The sequence below is a fragment of the Microcebus murinus genome, chromosome 22 (genome assembly GCF_040939455.1).
Source record: "Microcebus murinus isolate Inina chromosome 22, M.murinus_Inina_mat1.0, whole genome shotgun sequence".
NCBI lineage: Eukaryota > Metazoa > Chordata > Mammalia > Primates > Cheirogaleidae > Microcebus > Microcebus murinus.
This window is the reverse complement of record NC_134125.1, coordinates 25,426,741-25,444,829: the sequence shown is the minus strand read 5'-3', so window position 1 is coordinate 25,444,829 and position 18,089 is coordinate 25,426,741. Positions and strand designations below refer to the sequence as shown.

The window sequence follows — 18,089 nt, the reverse complement described above, 5'->3', positions numbered from 1 at the left end:
GCGGTTGCTGTGAGCTAGGCTGATGTCACAGCACTCTAGCCTGGGCAACAGAGTGAGAGAGACTCTGTCTAAAAAAAATGTTAAAAGCTCTGTACTTCTGCTCAGAGGCAGGACATTACTACTTTGAGAGAGGAGTCTGCCAACTCTTCATTTGTCAGAAAATTAATAAACTTCTCTTTCCTTCTCCCCACCCTCACCCCCACACACACACATAAAAAGAGCAAGAAAAGTGGCATTGCTTTACATTTTTATCAACTTATTTTTATCTGACTTAGTAGAAGACAGTTCTCATTCTCTTTCTGCTTCTGCATTTGATCTATTGCAATATGCTGTTATGGTTGAAGTAAATGTGGGAAATTTAGCCTCACACAGACATGGAATTGGAAAGGGGGAAGTATTTTAGTCTTTCAGGTCACTGGGGATATTCTTGACCGATCCCACACCAGACTTGACAAGCAGTAGTTTCTTAAAGGTTAATTGCAATGTGGCATCTGAAACCTGTCAGTGAACTTCTCCTGGTCTGTTGCATTCAAGTCTGCTGGTCTAGCTTGAACCTGGACCCATGTGGCTTCTGTAACATCAAACAGTGGCCACTTACAAGTATAGGTCAGTGAGTGATGCAGACCTTCTAAATGTTGACACATTTCATTGTCATATTGAAAATTCATATCTGCAATCCTCTTGCAGTTCATGAACACGGTGATTGTGTTTTCATGGTCATGTTCGTGAGCCGTGCCTCCCTCAAACCTTGTTACAACACACATTACCCATCTGACATGGAACAAAAAGAAAAGTCACATTTGTTAACACCCCATCAATCTTTTTTTTTTTTGAGACAAGAGTCTTGCTTTGTTGCTCAGGCTAGAGTGAGTGCCATGGTGTCATCCTAGCTCACAGCAACCTCAAACTCCTGGGCTCAAGCAATCCTACTGCCTTAGCCTCCCGAGTAGCTGGGACTACAGGCATGCGCCACCATGCGTGGCTAATTTTTTTCTATATATATTAGTTGGCCAATTAATTTCTTTCTATTTATAATAGAGACGGGATCTTGCTCAGGCTGGTTTGGAACTCTTAACCTCGAGCAATCCGCTCGCCTTGGCCTCCCAGAGTGCTAGGATTACAGGTGTGAGCCACCACGCCCGGCCAACACCCCACCAATCCTATGAGAAAGATTTCTAAGTGTCAGGAAGCTGTTGGGCTCACGGTAGCAGATGCAAATTTTCCAAAAAAATACTCAGTTGTTTTAGTTGTTTTAAGTGACGTGTTCATTTTTTTATTTATTTTCAAAAAAATATCTGCCACATACCCAAGTCTGAATAACTATATTTTGTGTGTTAGGCATTCTTTGAAGTAAAAACAAAGGTCTGTGAAAAGAGAGGTCAGTTCAACTCCAAAGCTAGACAAACGCCAGGTGCTTCTCAGGGCGACGTGGCTCAGACGCAGCCAGAGCAGCCTGTGCCCAGCCTGGCAGCATGACGAGACCCTATCTCAAAAAAATAAAAGACATGTATTCAGGATAGAGTTTAATAAAATTAAATTTTACTGCTTCACCAGGGACATTCATTAAGTGACACAGGCTCTTTTCTTAGAGTGAGTGTGTAGCAGTGAGGAACCAGTGACCTCTATTGCTGGCGTCAGCACAGGGAGGGGCAGAGTGGTGTGTGATGTGGCGTGGCCTTCCACGAGCCTGCGGCACACTCTGGGCACCACTGCTGGGGGCCAGAAGCAGCGGCGGCTTTTCCCAAGGGGCTCAGGCTCTGTGTTTCTCCTCAGCTGACATCGGCGACCTCCTGGAGCAGTTGGTAGAGGAAATCACAGGCTCCTTGTCGGGCCCAGCCAAGGACTTCTACCAACGGGAATTCGATTTCTTCAACAAGATTACCAATGTGTCTGCCATCATCAAGTAAGTGCAGGGCTTCAGAAGCTGCCTCCAGGCCTGGGAACCTTAAACACCCACCCGGCCTGGGCCACGGCTAGACGGACGAGTCTCCAGTGGGCCCACTGCTGACTATGACACCCTCGGGGGAGTCAGGGCTCCTGAGAGAATGGCAAGATGCATAGCCACACTGATTTCAAGATAGCATCTTAGTTTCATGCATGAGTGGTTCGAGGTCATTCCATTCTGTCCAGGTGCTGAAGGATCCTCATGGTGTCAGGAAAGCCAGACTCCTCTAGCTCCTGTGGTTGTTCTCCTGAGCCTTCCACTCGTGTTGCTCTGACGACATCCTTGTACGTCCATGGCCTTGCCCCTTTGTATGGGACGAGACCCTGGAGTCATTGACATTGGCTGTGTGCCTGGGAGCAGGCCCAGGACAGGGAACATGGGGCATGACCTCCACCAGGCCCTGTGCTGTCTCATGCTCATGCTGTTCTGACCTTGGTCACCATGAGGCCCATCTCAGGCCTCCTGAGGCCCTTTCCTGGGCTAGGCGCCTTGTAGAGCAGCGCTCCTGGCAGCTCCTAGCCCACAAAGATAATAGGGTGAGGGGAGCATGTCCAGGGCATCCCTGGGGGGCAGGACTCAGCCTAAGGCCGGGTCTCAGGCTGGCCCAAGGTCATGGGCCAAGTACATGACAGCCAGCCTTTGAGCCCAGAACCATTTGACCCCACAGCCACCTGTGCCTCTGAGCACCTCTGACAGCAGCACATCCTGCCCTGCCCCCACATGTGAGGAGCACAGCCAGCCAGAACACAGCTCTGCCTCAGCCCCCAGGGGCCACGTGGGACCAGGGCAGGAATTGCTGCAAGTGGCTTCCTAGAGGAATTGGGTCTGGTTGGGCCTTTTGGAGTAGCTAGAACCAGGAAGAGAGGGACAGAGGGTAATCCAGACAGGAGGCCCCTGGGTGTCCAGAGTTCAGTTCCTCCAGGATACAGCAAAGCATTCCCGTCTCGTTTCTCAGGCCCTACCCTAAAGGTGACGAGAGAAAGAAGGCTTGTCTGTCGGCGCTGTCTGAAGTGAAGGTGCAGCCAGGTAAGCAGGCGGCCTCAGGAGGCTGCAGTCAGTGTGTTCCCAAGGGTAGGCAGGGCGTGGAGACGACGGCTCCACTGGCCACACACACACCCTTGCCCACCAGCCCAGCCCAGAATCCACCCCTGGTGAGCAGGAGCTGCTCCTCCGAGGGCACTCTTCATCTTCCTTGCTGCCTGTAGCTTTTCTGGAGGCCAAGACGCTGTCCTCCACAGCTTTATCCTAGAAAAGGGTTCCTGGATTCCAGCATGCGGGAGCAGCGCAGGTCGAACAGCTAAAGGGGTGGTTGGGTGAGGCAGGGCAGTGGCGGCCCCGGTGTGCTGGGACTTGTCAGACAGGGTGCCCAGCCCAGTGGGAAGCTGCTCCTTGGCACCTGCCAACCATTGCCATGTAGGTATTCAAGCCCAGTATGGTTAGAGCCAAGCTTTTTTTCAAGAAAAGATGGAATCCAGACCTCACTGGGCCACTCTCCATTTCTAACTGTTGCTGCAGACTTATCTTCTCAAGCCCTGGCCATCCCATGCAGACGTTCACACCATCGGGCCTCAGCCATAGATTGCCTGTGGGGGGGCTTTGAGTCAAGCATTTCCTCAGGCCCATCATGTTAAGCTCATACAACAGCTCAGCTTCTCAGAAAAGGCTGGACACCAGGGCCTCCGTTTCCCCTCATGGGGAATGCCATAGCTGCCAGGGAGGGGTGGAAAGAACCAGAAGCTGTTATATTGCAAGAGCCCCCAGCCTCTGCTTCCAGACTATATGGCTGAGTCTTACCCCAGGGGCCCTGGGGAGCCAGCAGGGCTCTAGAGCAGAACAGAGGTAGTCATTGTGTGAGACAGGCCTGGAGCTGGCAAGGCAAGGGCAGGAGGGAGGAGGACACAACAGTGTTACCCCCTTCCCCGTGGAGCAGTTGTCTGGCACCCACAGCAGGGCCCAGCTTGGTGCCCCAGGAGACCATGTGCCTTTTGTTCTGGGCCCCTCCTCAAAACCTACCCCCCCTCAGCAAGGCACAGTGACTCACACCTATAATCCCAGCACTTTGGGAGTCCAAGGTGGGAAGAGCTCCTGGAGCCAGGGGCTCGAGACCAGCCTGGGCAATGTGGTGAGACTCCGTCTGAAAATAAATAAGTAAACCCAACCCCAGGGGGGTCAGGAGGCTCTACCACTTCAACAGGGAGCACACGTCCCCCTGGAGACTGACAGTTCCTGGCCACGAATGGGCTGTCCCAGGTGTGCAGGGCAGGGAGCTCCTGAGGGCGACACAGGCCCCCACACCCACCTGTGGAGCAGCAGGGCTGAGACTCAGCACTTCCTCTTGGAGGGGGTCTCCTGGGAGGTGGTGGCTCCTTTGTCAGATGTGTGGAAGGATCGCAGAGTCAAGAGGGATGCACCTGAGCAGCCACAGACTAGTTAATGGTGCCACAGGTGGGCCCGAGGGCCCTGTGCAGGGGCAGAGCATGACTGCAAGGTGGACTATGCCTGTGGCATCTGTGTTGGGAACCTGTGGCCACATGGGCCCCTTGTGACTCTGCCCATCCCTGCACAGGCTGCTACCTGCCCAGCAACCCTGAGGCCATTGTGCTGGACATTGACTACAAGTCAGGGACACCGATGCAAAGGTGAGACCCCACCTGTCCCAACCCCACAGCTTCCTTACCTGAAGGTTTTATCAGGCTGCATCCCAGGTGCCACATTGTTTTTGTTTTTCAGTGCTGCAAAAGCCCCATATCTGGCTAAATTTAAGGTGAAGCGCTGTGGAGTTAGTGAACTTGAAAAAGAAGGTCAGTGGAGAATTCTGATTACATTTGGGATCTCAGTGCTTTCTCCTTGCCGATGTCGGTTTCTTTTGGCAATTTAGTTTATCACCAGCTCCCCGTAAAAGATGGTATCTATCTGTCCGCCCCCACCCCCACCCCGTCTGAGCCCTCATTCAGGGACCACATGGAGCTCAAGTGCAGTGACAATTGGGCCACCCTTGAGACCTATCCACCCCAGTCAGCTGGCTCTTCCAGGAGGAGGCCCCATCTTGAGGCCAAGTGGCTTCAAGCCTCTGCAAGATGTGTCAGTGGCTTGGGCTGCCATACAAATGACCACAGATGGGGGAAGCTTAAACAGCAGACCTATATTATCTCACAGTTCTAGAAGCTGGAGTGTGACATCAAGGTGTCATCAGGGCCACGCTACTTCAGATGGCTCTGGGGTCCATCCTTCCTTGCCTCTTCTAGTATCCAGTGGTGTTGCTGCAACTCTTAGCTTGTAGGTGCATCACTCTTATCTCTGCCCCCGTGTGTCTGTGTCCACATTCCCCTCTTAGAAAGACACCATCATTGGCTTAGGGCCCATGCTAGTATGACCTCATCTTGAGTTGATTATACCTGTAAAGACCCTATTTCCAAATAAGGTCACATCTAGGCTTTGGGAGAGCATGAATTTTGAGGGGACATTCTCCAACACAGAACAGAGAATGTAGCCAACTGCACAGATGAGCTGCTGGCCCGTGCAGGGACATGCCTTCTGTGGCTGTGCCCACATGCTGGCCCCTGAGCCCCTCGGGCCCTCCAGCGTACAGACATCCTCACCCACAGTTCACAGTGCCCAGCCCTGACCCTGGTACACCTGGGTCCCCACTGCAGATGATGTGGGGCTCTGTTTTTATTTGCATTTAAGCTTAAACGTTCTATGGAAAAACCCCTGGCCCTGGGGTTCCACCTGCTGCCCCAGGGTGTTTCTTGGGCCCTGCTGGGCGGGCCCCTCGTTGGCATCCTTGGGGCTTTGCGATTCCCAAGGCTCCTTCCAGGCACATGAGCAGGGCTCACCCCCAGCATCCTCAGAGGGCTTCTCCCTGCCCTGGGGCTGTAGGTGGCCTCTCCCCTGCACAGGTCTGCGGTGCCGCTCGGACTCTGAGGATGACTGTGGCGCGCAGGAGGCTGACTGCCAGAAGATCTCCTGGCAGGCTGCCATCTTCAAAGTGGGAGACGACTGCCGGCAGGTAGTGTGGCCAGCCCAGGGCAGGCTGGGGGGCAGGCTCACCTCTCCAGAAGGCTGCAGGCACACTAGAGTCCAACCTCACGTGCAGAAACACAGATCTTTGCCTCCCCCCGTTTCGTTCAGATGCCACAGAGTAAACAAGAGCTTCTGCAAAACCCAGAGGCTTCTCCTGGTTCCCTCTGCTGTTGCCACAGGGCACTGCTGGGGTTGGGGGAGCCCAGTCTCACATCCCACCAGGTAGCAAGCACAGCCTCATGCCCAGCCCGGGGCCTGGTGGTCCCAAGGGCCTGAGCCCAGCCCCAGGTGGTCGGTGAGGTGAGGCCCTCCAGACTCCCGCTCAGTTGTGGCCTCCCTGTCTTACTCTGTCACCAGCCATTCAGCTTCTACCCCATGTGAGCCGCTGGGAGTCAGGTGGGCCGGGGGCACGAGGCGGCTGGCCAACCCCATCCTGTGCCCCCTTGGTTCATAGGACATGCTGGCCCTGCAGATCATTGACCTCTTCAAGAACATCTTCCAGCTGGTCGGCCTGGACCTCTTTGTTTTTCCCTATCGCGTGGTGGCCACTGCCCCTGGGGTAAGTTCCCTGAGCAGGAGCCTGGCTAGGAACCCCTCCATGCCTCCCTGGCAGGCCTGGGACTCACCCTTCCTCCCTAGTGCGGGGTGATCGAGTGCATCCCTGACTGCACCTCTCGAGATCAGCTGGGCCGCCAGACAGACTTCGGCATGTACGACTACTTCACACGCCAATACGGGGACGAGTCCACCCTGGCCTTCCAGCAGGTAGCCCCAGGGTTGTATGCACTCTGTCCCACTCCTACTCCATCCCTTCCCTGGTCTTCTGAGTCCTCCCTTGCTAGAGGAGAAAACCAGGTCCACCCGTAAGCTGCTTATGGAGTCAAAGGAACCTAGAGCTGGGCTCCCCAGGAGAAAGCTAAGTCCTAGGGTGGGAGAAAGGGCCTGCTGCCCCCACAGCCCCAGATGCAGCCCTGTCACTGCTGCTGTCCAGGTCTGGCTGGCTGAGCTAGCTGGCTTGGGCTGTGCCTTCAAGGGCGACACAGAGCTAGGGAGAGCGCCCACAGGCCTGGAGCCGTTGTGAGCTCAGGGCCCTCTCTGCACAGGCACGCTACAACTTCATCCGCAGCATGGCCGCCTACAGCCTCCTGCTGTTCCTGCTGCAGATCAAGGACAGACACAACGGCAACATCATGCTGGACAAGAAGGGCCACATCATCCACATCGGTCAGCCAGCCTCAGCACCACCCTCCCCTCCCTTCTCCGCCAGCATGCAGGGGAAGATAGGGGTCCCTACCCTGCAGAGGGGAGCAGACATGGGGCTGCCCAGCCAGGAATGTCAGTGGGAGCATCTGAGTCGAGCTCTGAGGCCCAGTTTGTCCCCACCAAGCCATCCTGCTGTGGAGGGTGCCTGACTCCAGAAAGCTGGGGGTTAGAGTGCCAGCCAGGGCTGTGGGTCCAAAGCTGGAGCTGGGCAGAGCTGGGCTCAGCCAGGCTGGGTACCAGCCTCACTCTGCTCCAGCCTGGCTCCCGCCTCCCCTTCCTCTGCTTGCTGTCCCCACGGATACCCGACCTGTCTGTGGGGTGTGGAGGATGCTGGTGTCACTAGTCCTTTTCTACTGCTCAAGACAAGACCACCCAGCCGGGTTCCTGCCCAGCCTCAAATGACTCTTTGCGGTTTTGCAGACTTTGGCTTCATGTTTGAAAGTTCGCCAGGTGGCAACCTGGGCTGGGAACCAGACATCAAGCTGACAGATGAGATGGTGATGATAATGGGAGGCAAGATGGAGGCCACTCCCTTCAAGTGGTTCATGGAAATGTGTGTCCGTGGCTACCTGGCCGTGCGGTGAGCCAGGGCAGGGGTGGGAGTGTGTTCTCTGGCTCCTTTTAGGATGAAAAGAACCAGATTCAGAGAGAGTGAGGGAGGTGCCTGCGGGCTGGGAGGTACCAGTGGCCTAGGCCTGGCCTTCTGGTTGCCCCTCTCTGCCCACCTGTGCCTGCGAATTCTTGCCCTGGGAGTCCGAGCCCAGCCACCACGTGCTGCAGGCCTCATCCTGCTGACACCCTCAGCCATGGGCTGCCCCTTCTGGGCACCTGTCCACCCTTTCATCAAAGCCTGAGCACCCACCACCCCCAGGGCTGCACGCTGGAGACTGGCGTTGTCCTAGTTTCACATACAGTGTCCCTTGGCCTAGGCCACACACCATTGTGGTGATTCCTAGATGCTTGACCCAGATCAGTCCCCACCCCTTCAGTCCCCACTGCCCCCACTGCCCTGTGGGAGAAGGAGGATCAGGGCACCTGTGCTTCCCCACCCTGGTGCAGAAACCACGGCTGGCGGCCTTGTGGGGAGGGACCAGCGCAGGACCACTCCGCCCATGCAGGGTTCATCTGAGTGACCCTGGCCTGGGGGGTGCAGAAGCTAGGGGGCAGCAGGTGGTGTGAAGGGGGCTGCCATGGGGGAACATGGAAGGTGTGGCTGGGTGGTGGCTGGGAACCCAAGCATGAGGCTGTTGGGCAGCAGCCAGGCCACATGACTGTGCCCAGGGCTACCCACCCAGGCTGGCCTCTGTCCACCAACCCTCCCATCTCTCCCCAGGCCCTACATGGATGCAGTTGTCTCTCTGGTCACTCTCATGTTGGACACGGGCCTGCCCTGTTTCCGCGGCCAGACAATCAAGCTCTTAAAGTAGGTTCCTTGGCAGACACACAGGCCACTTGGGGTACAGGTGTTCATTAGCTGAGGCACCACCAAGATAGGAACTTTCTGTGCAGTTGTAACTGTGATTGTCATCTCCTCGGAACCCCAGAGCAGACAGGGTTCCTGGTGAGACTCCTATCAGACCAGGTCTGTGAGGCATCCTGGCTTCTGCCAGCCATGCTGAGGATGCACCCTCTGGTTTTTCAAGGGTGCCTCGCAGTCCCTGCCTCCAGGCCCTGACCCCTGAGCTGCAGCAGCTTAGCTCCCCAGTGCTTAGCCTGGCCCCAGCCATGGGGCACTCAGGCCCAGGTGATGCTGGGAAGAGGACAGGCTCACGGCAGCCAGACTTGACCTTCCCAGCGCTGTCCCTGTCTTCCGACACATTGTCCTGGGGGTACATTTCCAGGGGGTGGCCCTCTGCTGGACAGGTGGTCCAGTCCACAGACCACCGCCAGGCTGGGCAGGGGCAGCCTCGGGCGGGACCACGGGCCTAGCAGGGAATGGCAGTAGCCCTGACACAGCCTCTCTCCAGGCACAGGTTTAGCCCCAACATGACCGAGCGTGAGGCTGCGAACTTCATCATGAAGGTCATCCAGAGCTGCTTCCTCAGCAACAGGCGAGTCTCCCTACCCCCTGCCCCGACCAGGTCACCAGGATGCTGCCATCCCCAACTGTTCCTCTCATGGGAGACTCTTGGTCACTTGAGCTCTGGTGGGAATTCTGGAGGAACAGTGAGTGCTTGTTTAGAGGGGAACACCTGGCAGAGGCTTGGAGCTAGAAAGCGCACCTGCCTGGGGCTGAGAGAGGTGGGACACAGGCCGCCACTGACCCCAAGCTCGAGCTCGGGATGGGAGCTCCCTTGGGAGGGCTTAGGAAGTTGTCCCGCCCCTCCTCCCTGTGCCTTCCTGGGGCTGCTGTGTGGGCAGGGTGTGGGGGGCAACCGGGGGCAGCCAGTCAGTCTCCCTGTGGTAGGGAGAGAGGGTGGAGGCGGGAGACTGAGAAGAGCTGGTTCAGGGTCTGAAGGCGGAGCCCCAGGCCTGCGGGCTCCCATGGGCTGTGAGAGTTAAGAGGCAGCTTTGAGGTTTCCAGCCTGAACAACGGGAGGCGGTAATTCCAGTAGGTGCATGAGGGAACAGCTCTGAGAGTCTGGAAGCCGCCACGTAGGGGCACCTGAAGACATGGGGCTGGGCAAGGCCTGGGGGCAGGGGCAGCCCAGGCTGTGCTACATCCATACCAGGAGGGGCCAGGGGCATGGCCACCTGCTCTGGGAACGGGTGGATGAGCCTGAGAGGAAGCCCAAGAACCCACTGCAGGTGCCCAAAACGTCTAGCGACCTAATGGGCAGTGGGAGAAAGAAAGGGCAGGAACCGCGAGGCCAGGCACAGAGAGCCCAGGCAAACGACAGAGAAGCGCAAGGCTTCAGGAAGGCTTGGGGGGCAGGAGGAGGGTGTCCACGGAGGTGTGCTGAGGGCAAGGGGCCTGGAGTGTGGAGAGGAAGGATGGCTGCACACACCCCCTCTGGGTGTCTACATGTGACAGGCCGAGGGGCCAGAGGGGCACCTGGTAGAGTGGTAGCTCCCGCGCACCTGGTAGAGTGGTAGCTCCCGCAGCCAGAAGGAGTTTGGCTGAGGACTGTGAGTTGGAGCAGGCCTCAGAGTTGGAGCAGGAGATGTGGTCTCTGGGCAGCCATGGTGGGGGATAAGCCAGTGGGGAGGGACCCAGACCCAGCAGGCTGGCTCCTCACAGCCTCCCTCACCCTCACCCTCCAGGAGCCGGACCTACGACATGATCCAGTACTATCAGAATGACATACCCTACTGAGGAGGGCAGCCCAAAGCCTAGACTAGCCTTCCACTCCATGTGCCCTCGAGTCACTCTGCAATCACAGAGCCACGTGCCCACCCGCCCCACCACTCCACCCAGCAGAGTTGTTCTATAGGAGAAAAGAACTGCAGCCTCAGAGCCGGGCAGCTGCTCCTTCCTCAGGTGCAGCACACGCTGGGGTGGCTTTAGTGATGCCACAGACTGAGACGACAATCATCGATGGTGCTGTCTATGCACAGGTGTGAATCCTCTGTTTGCACTGGACACATTCCCAACCTATCTTATTTCCTAGGTACGTGAAGTATTTTCTTGTGTATTAAAAAAATTATATTCAATCTAAGGTTTAACCAACATAGACAAAATAAAAACCCCAAACAGTGCTGTGTTGGAATTTGACTGTCAGGTTTAGTGTCCAAGTTTAGGGCCAGCTGAGGGGCAGTTTCTGGCTGTGCCCCTGGAGAGGGGCCTAGTGTTACCTGCACTCGTGGGCTGGGGCCAGGCACACGGATTAGGGCTTAACATGCAAACACCATGGTGCAGGTTGCGCCAGAAATAGCACTGTCTCCCCTGATCGCGCTGCCCTCTCCAAAGCTGACTCCCTGGGGCTGCCCGCTGTCCTCAGTGCCTTGCCTATGCTCCAGTCTCTTCAGTGCTGGGCTCCTCTCAGTCACGGCAAGGTGCTGTGCTCTGGACTCCAAAATCCTTGTGTGTGACTAGTCCCTGCAGCCACCTACTCCCCCACACCAAGGCCTTCTAATTATCGTAAGCAGATAAGGCACACAGACCCCAAACAAGAAAAGAGTGCAAAGGATCAGTTAAACAGCAGGTAAGAGAACCAATCACGGGAAAGACAACAATGAAATCACCAAAAATGGAGCAGAAAGAAAGGGAACGTTAAATGAGCTCCAGCTAACTCCTAACGAGATCTCCAGAGTGGGCAAAACACACAGCTTTAGGAAGCACAGGGAAGTCCTGAGCAATATAAATGAAAATATAAATAGGCCAATGTGTGAGTTAACAGTTTTTATAAAAGTATTAAATTAATCCCAAAGACGTCAGGAAAGGAGGGACAGAGAACAACAGGTGGAACAAAGAAATGGTGCAATTACAGACATCTGTCCACACATGCCAGTGTTATGTTAAACAGTGGACTCGCCACTCCAACTAAAAGTCAGGATTACAAGCATGGATTAAAAGAGCAAGACCCAATTCTGTGCTGACTATAAGCAATGCACCTTAAATATAAACAAAGTTGACAGTAAACAAATGAGACGAGACTTACCATCCATAATCATGTGTATTTTTTTTCTTTCTTTTTTTTTTTTTTGTGTGTGTGTATGAGTCTTCAGCAATCATAGCTGGAGGTTTTAACGCCCCTCTCTGGGCAGTTCATGGAACAACCAGCAAGAAATTACTGTACGGGCGAGCACGGTGGCTTACGTCTCGTAATCCTAGGCCAAGGCGGGCAGATTGCTCAAGGTCAGGAGTTCAAAACCAGCCTAAGCAAGAGCGAGACCCCGTCTCTACTATAAATAAAAAGAAATTAATTGGCCAACTAAAAATATATAGAAAAAATTATTGGGGCATGTTGGCACATGCCTGTAGTCCCAGCTACTCGGGAGGCTGAGGCAGAAGGATTGCTTAAGCCCAGGAGTTTGAGGTTGCTGTGAGCTAGGCTGACGCCACGGCACTCTAGCCTGGGCAACAAAGTGAGACTCTGGCTCAAAAAAAAAAAAAGAATTAAAATTAAAAAAGGAACATTAGAAAATGAGTGAAGGTAATATAAAAACTTTTTTCTTATTAAATAATCTAAAACAGTTTGATCAAAATAGTAATAGCAACAATGTATTCAAGCATAGATTGTAAGTGAAATGAATGACAGCAATGATACAAGGGACAGGAGGAAGGGAGTAGAATTATTTTATCAGACACCTGACACTCGTGAAGCGGTCTAGTGTCATTTGAAAGTGGACTTGAATTCACTGTGTGTATTGCAAACTCAAGGGCAATCACTTAAAGTGGTTTTAAAAAGTATAACTGAGGCCAGCCGCGGTGGCTCAAGCCTGTAATCCTAGCACTCTGGGAGGCCGAGGCAGGCGGATTGCTCGAGGTCAGGAGTTCGAAACCAGCCTAAGCAAGAGCAAGACCCCGTCTCTACTATAAATAGAAAGAAATTAATTGGCCAACTAATATATATATATAAAAAAAATATTAGCCGGGCATGGTGGTGCATGCCTGTAGTCCCAGCTACTCAGGAGGCTGAGGCAGAAGGATTGCTTGAGCCCAGGAGTTTGAGGTTGCTGTGAGCTAGGCTGACGCCATGGCACTCACTCTAGCCTGGGCAACAAGCGAGACTCTGTCTCAAAAAAAAAAAAAAAAAGTATAACTGATATGCTAAAGAAAGAAGATGGAATACTATAAAATGTTCAATTTAAAGAATGAAAGGCAGAAAAAAGTGGAGGACAAAAATACAAAGAACAAAAGCAAAAATAGAAAACAGTAACAAATATGATAAAATCCAACTATAGCCAATAATCACTTTAAACATCAAATGTCTAAAATACACCAGTTAAAAGTATTTAAAAGGGGGGCGGGTATATGCATATATAATGAGTGAGATGTGCACCATCTGGGGGATGGTCATGCTGGAGACTCAGACTTGTGGGGGGAGGGAGGGAAATGGGCATTTATTGAAACCTTAAAATCTGTACCCCCATAATATGCTGAAATTTTTAAAAAAGTATTTAAAAGAAAATATGAGAATGTTGTTATGATTTCAAGCAAGAATGGATTTTTTTTTTTTTTTGAGACAGAGTGTCACTCTGTTGCCGGGGCTAGAGTGCTGTGGAGTCAGCCTAACTCACAGCAACCTCACACTCCTGCGCTCAAGTAATCCTCCTGCCTCAGCCATCGTTGAGTAACTGGGACTACAGGCATGTGCCACCATGCCCGGATTCTATATATTTTTAGTTGGCCAATTAATTTCTTTCTGTTTTTAGTAGAGATTGGGGTCTTGATCTTGCTCAGGCTGATCTCAAACTCCTGAGCTCAAACAATCCGCCCACTTTGGCCTCCCAGAGTGCTAGGATTATACCAAGAATGGATTTTTTAGGACACAAAGCACATTTCTTAAATTTGATGAAATTTTTATACACAGGATTTCATACGCAATTTTAACCAGACCAAAAAACTTAAAGAATGCCTAGGAATCGGTAAGAAAATAATTGTTTCAAGGCCATAGCAATCCCATGTATATGGGCACGAGGAAATACACCCAGCAATTTCACTACTTAAAGAATCAGCAGGCCGGGCACGGTGGCTCACGCCTGTAATCCTAGCACTCTGAAGGCCAAGGCGGGCGGATTGCTCTAGGTCGGGAGTTCAAAACCAGCCTGAGCAAGAGTGAGACCCTGTCTCTACTATAAATAGAAAATTAATTGGCCAACTAGTATATATAGAAAAAATTAGCTGGGCATGGTGGCACATGCCTGTAGTCCCAGCTACTTGGGAGGCTGAGGAAGTAGGATCACTTGAGCCCAGGAGTTTGAGGTTGCTGTGAGCTAGGCTGACGCCACGGCACTCACTCTAGCCTGGGCAACAAAGGGAGACTCTGTCTCAAAAAAAAAAAAAAGAATCAGCAGAGCAGTATTTGTAGCAGAGAAAACTACAGTCTTGTCCAAAATTCATTTACATGAAGCAGAACTTTTCACATAAATAAAATGCACCATGTCAGCATCTGGCGCCCAGCTGCACAGAGAGTCAAGCGGACCACAGGGAGGAACGTCCCCGGCCCGCGTCGGGACGGTGACCCACCCAAAGGGAGGTCAGGACGCTGCGGGCCCACAGGAGCCACAGGCCCCCACGGAGGAAACCCGCCCGCCAACAGCCCCTGCCGGGAAAGGAAGTTCAGCAGTCCGACGCTGACCGGCCTCCGCGCGGTCGCGGGCCGGGTCGGCCCCCAACGTGGCCTTGCGCCCGAGGGCCGATCGCTGGGCACCGAGGGGCACACGAGCGCGCCCGCCCGCCCCCGCCCGCCCCCGCGGCGCGCAGAAACCACACGGAGACAGAGTGCAGGCGGCCGTGGCCGGCGTGATGCTCAGGCGGGCAGCAGCCCCCGCGCGCGCAGCTCGAGCAGCGGGGACAGCGTGTAGCGCAGGCGGCGCAGCGCAGCGTCCGAGCCCAGGCGCGCCAGCTCCCGGCGGACGGCGTCGGGGCGCCGCAGCAGCACGCAGACCAGCGCCAGCGCCAGGAAGCCGAGCGGGAGCAGCAACAGCGCCCGCAGCGCACCCCGCGCCCACAGCCTGCGGACGGACAGACGGACGGTGGGCGGCGGGCCGGCACCGGGGAAGCCGCAGCCCGCGCCCGCCGTCCGTTCACCTGAAGCCCCCGGCGCCCGCGCCGCCGAACAGCCGCTTCTCCTGCGGGCAGAGGGAGCGGCGTCCAGCCCTGCGCCAGGCCAGGGGCGCGGGCGGGAGTCCCGGGGCCAGCTCCCCTGGAGCACTGGTTCCGGGGGACAGGTCCCCTGGAGCGTCGGCCCCTCGCAGGGGCTGGGTTCCGGGTGGCGGGTCCCTTGGAGCATTGGCTCCTTGCAGGGGCCGGGTTGGGGGGGGGGCAGGTCCCCTGGAGCGTCGGCCCCTCGCGGGGGCGGGTCTCCTGAGGGGGCAGGTCCCCTGGGGGATGGGTCGCGGCCCCAGCCCGCCCACCCGGGCCCGTGCTCACACAGTCCGCCCTGGCCACCTCCTCCATGAGCGAGCCCGCGCAGTCCTGCACCGGGCGAGGCCGCGAGTCACACCTGCGGGGCGCGCACGCAGGTGGGCGATCTGCCCGGCCCCCCGGCCCCCCGCACCCAGCTGTCCCAGCTGACTTACGTTTCCAGGCCGCCCCGTGAGGCGTCCAGTGCAGCCGCCGCCTCCATCACCTTCCCCTGCAGCTCCTGGAGCGGGTGGGAGTGAGGAGTCAGGGCGGGAGTCTGGCTGCCGCCAGTGGGGGGTCTCAGGGCGGAGGGCCCGCACCTGCAGGACTCCGCTCTGCTCCTGAAAGCTGGCCCAGGCCTCCTCGGTCCGCTGCTTGCCCTGGGGCGGGAAGAACCGGGCAGGTTCAGGGGGCACGTCCCTCCCCACCCACACCGTAAGCCGACCCTCCCCCTGTTGCCTCGGTTCTGCCCGCACCTGCCGCAGGCTCTCGGTCTGCAGGGCGCACTTGGCCTCCACCAGCTCCAGCTGTTTCTTTGGAAGGATCCAGGGAACTGTCAGGAGGCGGGCACGCCCCGCCCCACCCCGCCCCGCCCCCGGGGCCCCGCTCGGGCACCTGCAGCGCCAGCAGCTGCGTCCCGAGTTGCTGCTCCACGCTCTGCTGGCTCGGCTGTTCCCCTCCGTAGTAGAAGAGCTGGGGGCGGGGCTTGTGAGGGCGGGGCTTACAGGACTTCTAGGGACGGGGCAAGGGGTGGTCCTGGCGGACAGGGACAGGGCCCAGAGCGGGACTTCCCAGAGGAGCCCAGAGACGGAGACCGTGCGGTGCCTGCGCGTACCTGACTCGACAATTCCTCCCACTGCTCCTGCAGCTGCTGGTTGTGCCGCTCCTGCGGGCAGGGTCGAGGGGGACGTCCGGGCTCTCCGCCGGCCCCACCCCGCCCCGCCCCGCCCCACCTAGCCTCACCTAGCCTGGGCCCCGCCCACCCCATGCCCCGCCTCCGCCCCGCCCAGCCCCACCTCTCCTGGGCCCCGCCCCACCCCCTGCCCCGCCTCCGCCCGCCCAGCCCCACCTCTCCTGGGCCCCGCCCCACCCCCTGCCCCGCCTCCGCCCGCCCAGCCCCACCTCTCCTGGGCCCCGCCCCACCCCCTGCCCCGCCTCCGCCCGCCCAGCCCCACCTCTCCTGGGCCCCGCCCCACCCCGTGCCCCGCCTCCGCCCGCCCAGCCCCACCTCTCCTGGGCCCCGCCCCACCCCGTGCCCCGCCTCCGCCCCGCCCCACCTCTCCTGGGCCCCGCCCCACCCCGTGCCCCGCCTCCGCCCGCCCAGCCCCACCTAGCCTGGGCCCCGCCCCACCCCATGCCCCGCCTCCGCCCCGCCCAGCCCCACCTCTCCCGGGCCACACCCCACCTGGGCCCCACCTCGCCTGGGCCCCACTGCACCCCGCCTCCGCCCCAGCCACGCCCCACCCCGCCCCCACCTTGCAGGGCCACGCCCCCCACGGGCCGCGCCCCGCCCCACCCCGACTGGGTCCCACCTCGCCCGGGCCGCGCCCCGCCCCGCCTTGCCTCCGTCTGGGTCCCACCTCGCCCGGGCCCCACCCCGCCTGGGCCCCGCCTCACCCGGGCCGCGCCCCGCCCCGCCCCGCCCCGCCCCGCCCCGCCTCCGCCTCCGCCGCGCGCCGCGCCGCGCCGCCCCACCAGGTCCAACTTGTGCCGCTCCGCCGCCTCCAGCAGTCCGCGCGCCCGCTCCGCGCGCTCCCGCGCCGCCGCGCACGCCTCCCCGCGCAGAGTCCGCGCTGCCTGGCCCCGCCTCCGCTGCAGGCTGCAGGGGAAGCCGCGGCCGGGGCGGTGGGCGCACGGGCTTCCGCGGTCCCGCAGGGACCCGCCGCCGCCCCGGGGTCGGGCCGTGGGAGCCTCGCCGGGCCGGACGGGCGGCCGCACACCCGCGAAGCCCCCGCCGCCCGTCAGGGCGCCCGCGCACCTGCGCTCGCGCTCGCGCAGGTCGTGCAGGCGCCCGGTGAGGCTCTCGCTCTCGGCCTCGAGCCCGCGCACCAGCTCCTCCAGCTCCTGCTTGCGCAGGCGGCCGTCGCGGTTGTCCTTCTGCAGCTGCAGCAGCAGCTCCCGCGCCTCGGCCATGGCTCCCGCCGCCGCCCGCCGCCGCCGCGCGTCACAATGGCGGGCGGCGGCGCTGACGGGGCTGGCCGAGAGCCGCGGCCGCGCCGGGCCGAGGGAACGCCCGCGCCGCCCGCCGCCGCCGCGCGTCACAGTGGCGGGCGGCGGCGCTGACGGGGCTGGCCGAGAGCCGCGGCCGCGCCGGGCCCGGCCGAGGGAACGCCCGCGCCGCCCGCCGCCCGCCGCCGCCGCGCGTCACAATGGCGGGCGGCGGCGCTGACGGGGCTGGCCGAGAGCCGCGGCCGCGCCGGGCCGGGCCGAGGGAACGCCCGCGCCGCCCGCCGCCCGCCGCCGCCGCGCGTCACAATGGCGGGCGGCGGCGCTGACGGGGCTGGCCGAGAGCCGCGGCCGCGCGGGGCCGGGCCGAGGGAACGCCCGCGCCGCCCGCCGCCGCCGCGCCTGCGCACTGGCCGCTGCCGCGTGTGGAGAAGACTCGGAATAAGACCGGGATCCCTGAACACGTTCTTGTCTTTTGACCCAATTGTCCCACTCCCAGGAATTTATCCCAGGAAGGAAAGAAACGTCTTAAACCCCCTACGCATTGAATGGTTCGTTGAAGTGGTCACAGTAACCACAAAAAGGAGTCAAGTGTGATAACTTAATGAAGCATTTGGGCCTGCGCGGTGGCTCACGCCTGTAATCCCTCTGGGAGGCTCGAGGTCAGGAGTTCGAGACCAGCCTGAGCAAGAGCGAGACCCCGTCTCTACTATAAATAGAAAGAAATTAATTGGCCAACTA

The 18,089-nt window shown here is 58.3% G+C and overlaps 2 protein-coding genes and 1 non-coding gene across 4 annotated transcripts in view; 2 read left to right on the top strand and 1 right to left on the bottom strand.

Annotated features, from left to right (window-relative positions):
- PI4KA (phosphatidylinositol 4-kinase alpha) overlaps positions 1 to 10,886 on the top strand; it is a 114,498-nt gene extending 103,612 nt beyond the window's left edge. Inside the window, exons 44-55 of the mRNA XM_012776680.3 lie at positions 1,774 to 1,903; positions 2,901 to 2,971; positions 4,512 to 4,584; positions 4,676 to 4,746; positions 5,845 to 5,954; positions 6,423 to 6,527; positions 6,608 to 6,733; positions 7,072 to 7,192; positions 7,652 to 7,811; positions 8,565 to 8,654; positions 9,199 to 9,282; positions 10,436 to 10,886. Coding sequence (XP_012632134.1) covers positions 1,774 to 1,903; positions 2,901 to 2,971; positions 4,512 to 4,584; positions 4,676 to 4,746; positions 5,845 to 5,954; positions 6,423 to 6,527; positions 6,608 to 6,733; positions 7,072 to 7,192; positions 7,652 to 7,811; positions 8,565 to 8,654; positions 9,199 to 9,282; positions 10,436 to 10,487 — 1,193 coding nt within the window. The 3' untranslated portion in view covers positions 10,488 to 10,886. The remainder of the gene's footprint in view (positions 1 to 1,773; positions 1,904 to 2,900; positions 2,972 to 4,511; positions 4,585 to 4,675; positions 4,747 to 5,844; positions 5,955 to 6,422; positions 6,528 to 6,607; positions 6,734 to 7,071; positions 7,193 to 7,651; positions 7,812 to 8,564; positions 8,655 to 9,198; positions 9,283 to 10,435) is intronic.
- Positions 676 to 777, top strand: LOC142863814 (small nucleolar RNA U13). Its single transcript, XR_012914449.1, has one exon. It is a non-coding gene; the product is annotated as a small nucleolar RNA U13 (small nucleolar RNA).
- Positions 10,887 to 14,160: 3,274 nt separating the features above from the next.
- On the bottom strand, positions 14,161 to 17,455 carry TMEM191C (transmembrane protein 191C). 2 transcript variants are annotated; one of them, XM_075996761.1, is made up of 10 exons: positions 17,161 to 17,455; positions 16,878 to 17,001; positions 16,018 to 16,068; positions 15,798 to 15,914; positions 15,659 to 15,715; positions 15,503 to 15,562; positions 15,359 to 15,423; positions 15,210 to 15,282; positions 14,868 to 14,908; positions 14,161 to 14,791 (listed from the first exon to the last, which is right to left on the bottom strand). In XM_075996761.1, the coding sequence occupies exons 1-10, from the start codon at positions 17,313 to 17,315 to the stop codon at positions 14,587 to 14,589; spliced, it is 948 nt and encodes a 315-aa protein (XP_075852876.1). In that variant the 5' UTR covers positions 17,316 to 17,455; the 3' UTR covers positions 14,161 to 14,586. The 2 variants fall into 2 exon arrangements, with proteins under 2 accessions (XP_075852876.1, XP_075852878.1); XM_075996763.1 differs by having other exon boundaries at positions 15,798 to 15,875.
- Positions 17,456 to 18,089: the final 634 nt, after the last annotated feature.

What these genes read in the sequence shown, in the direction of transcription:
- TMEM191C (XM_075996761.1), bottom strand. Translation starts at nt 17,315, where the DNA reads ATGGCCGAGGCGCGGGAGCTGCTGCTGCAGCTGCAGAAGGACAACCGC. An exon ending in AGCGGCACAAGTTGGACCTG is followed by an intron (nt 16,069 to 16,877) that starts GTGGGGCGGCGC and finishes CCCTGCCCGCAG; the next exon opens with GAGCGGCACAACCAGCAGCT. An exon ending in AGGTGGCCAGGGCGGACTGT is followed by an intron (nt 14,909 to 15,209) that starts GTGAGCACGGGC and finishes CTCTGCCCGCAG; the next exon opens with GAGAAGCGGCTGTTCGGCGG.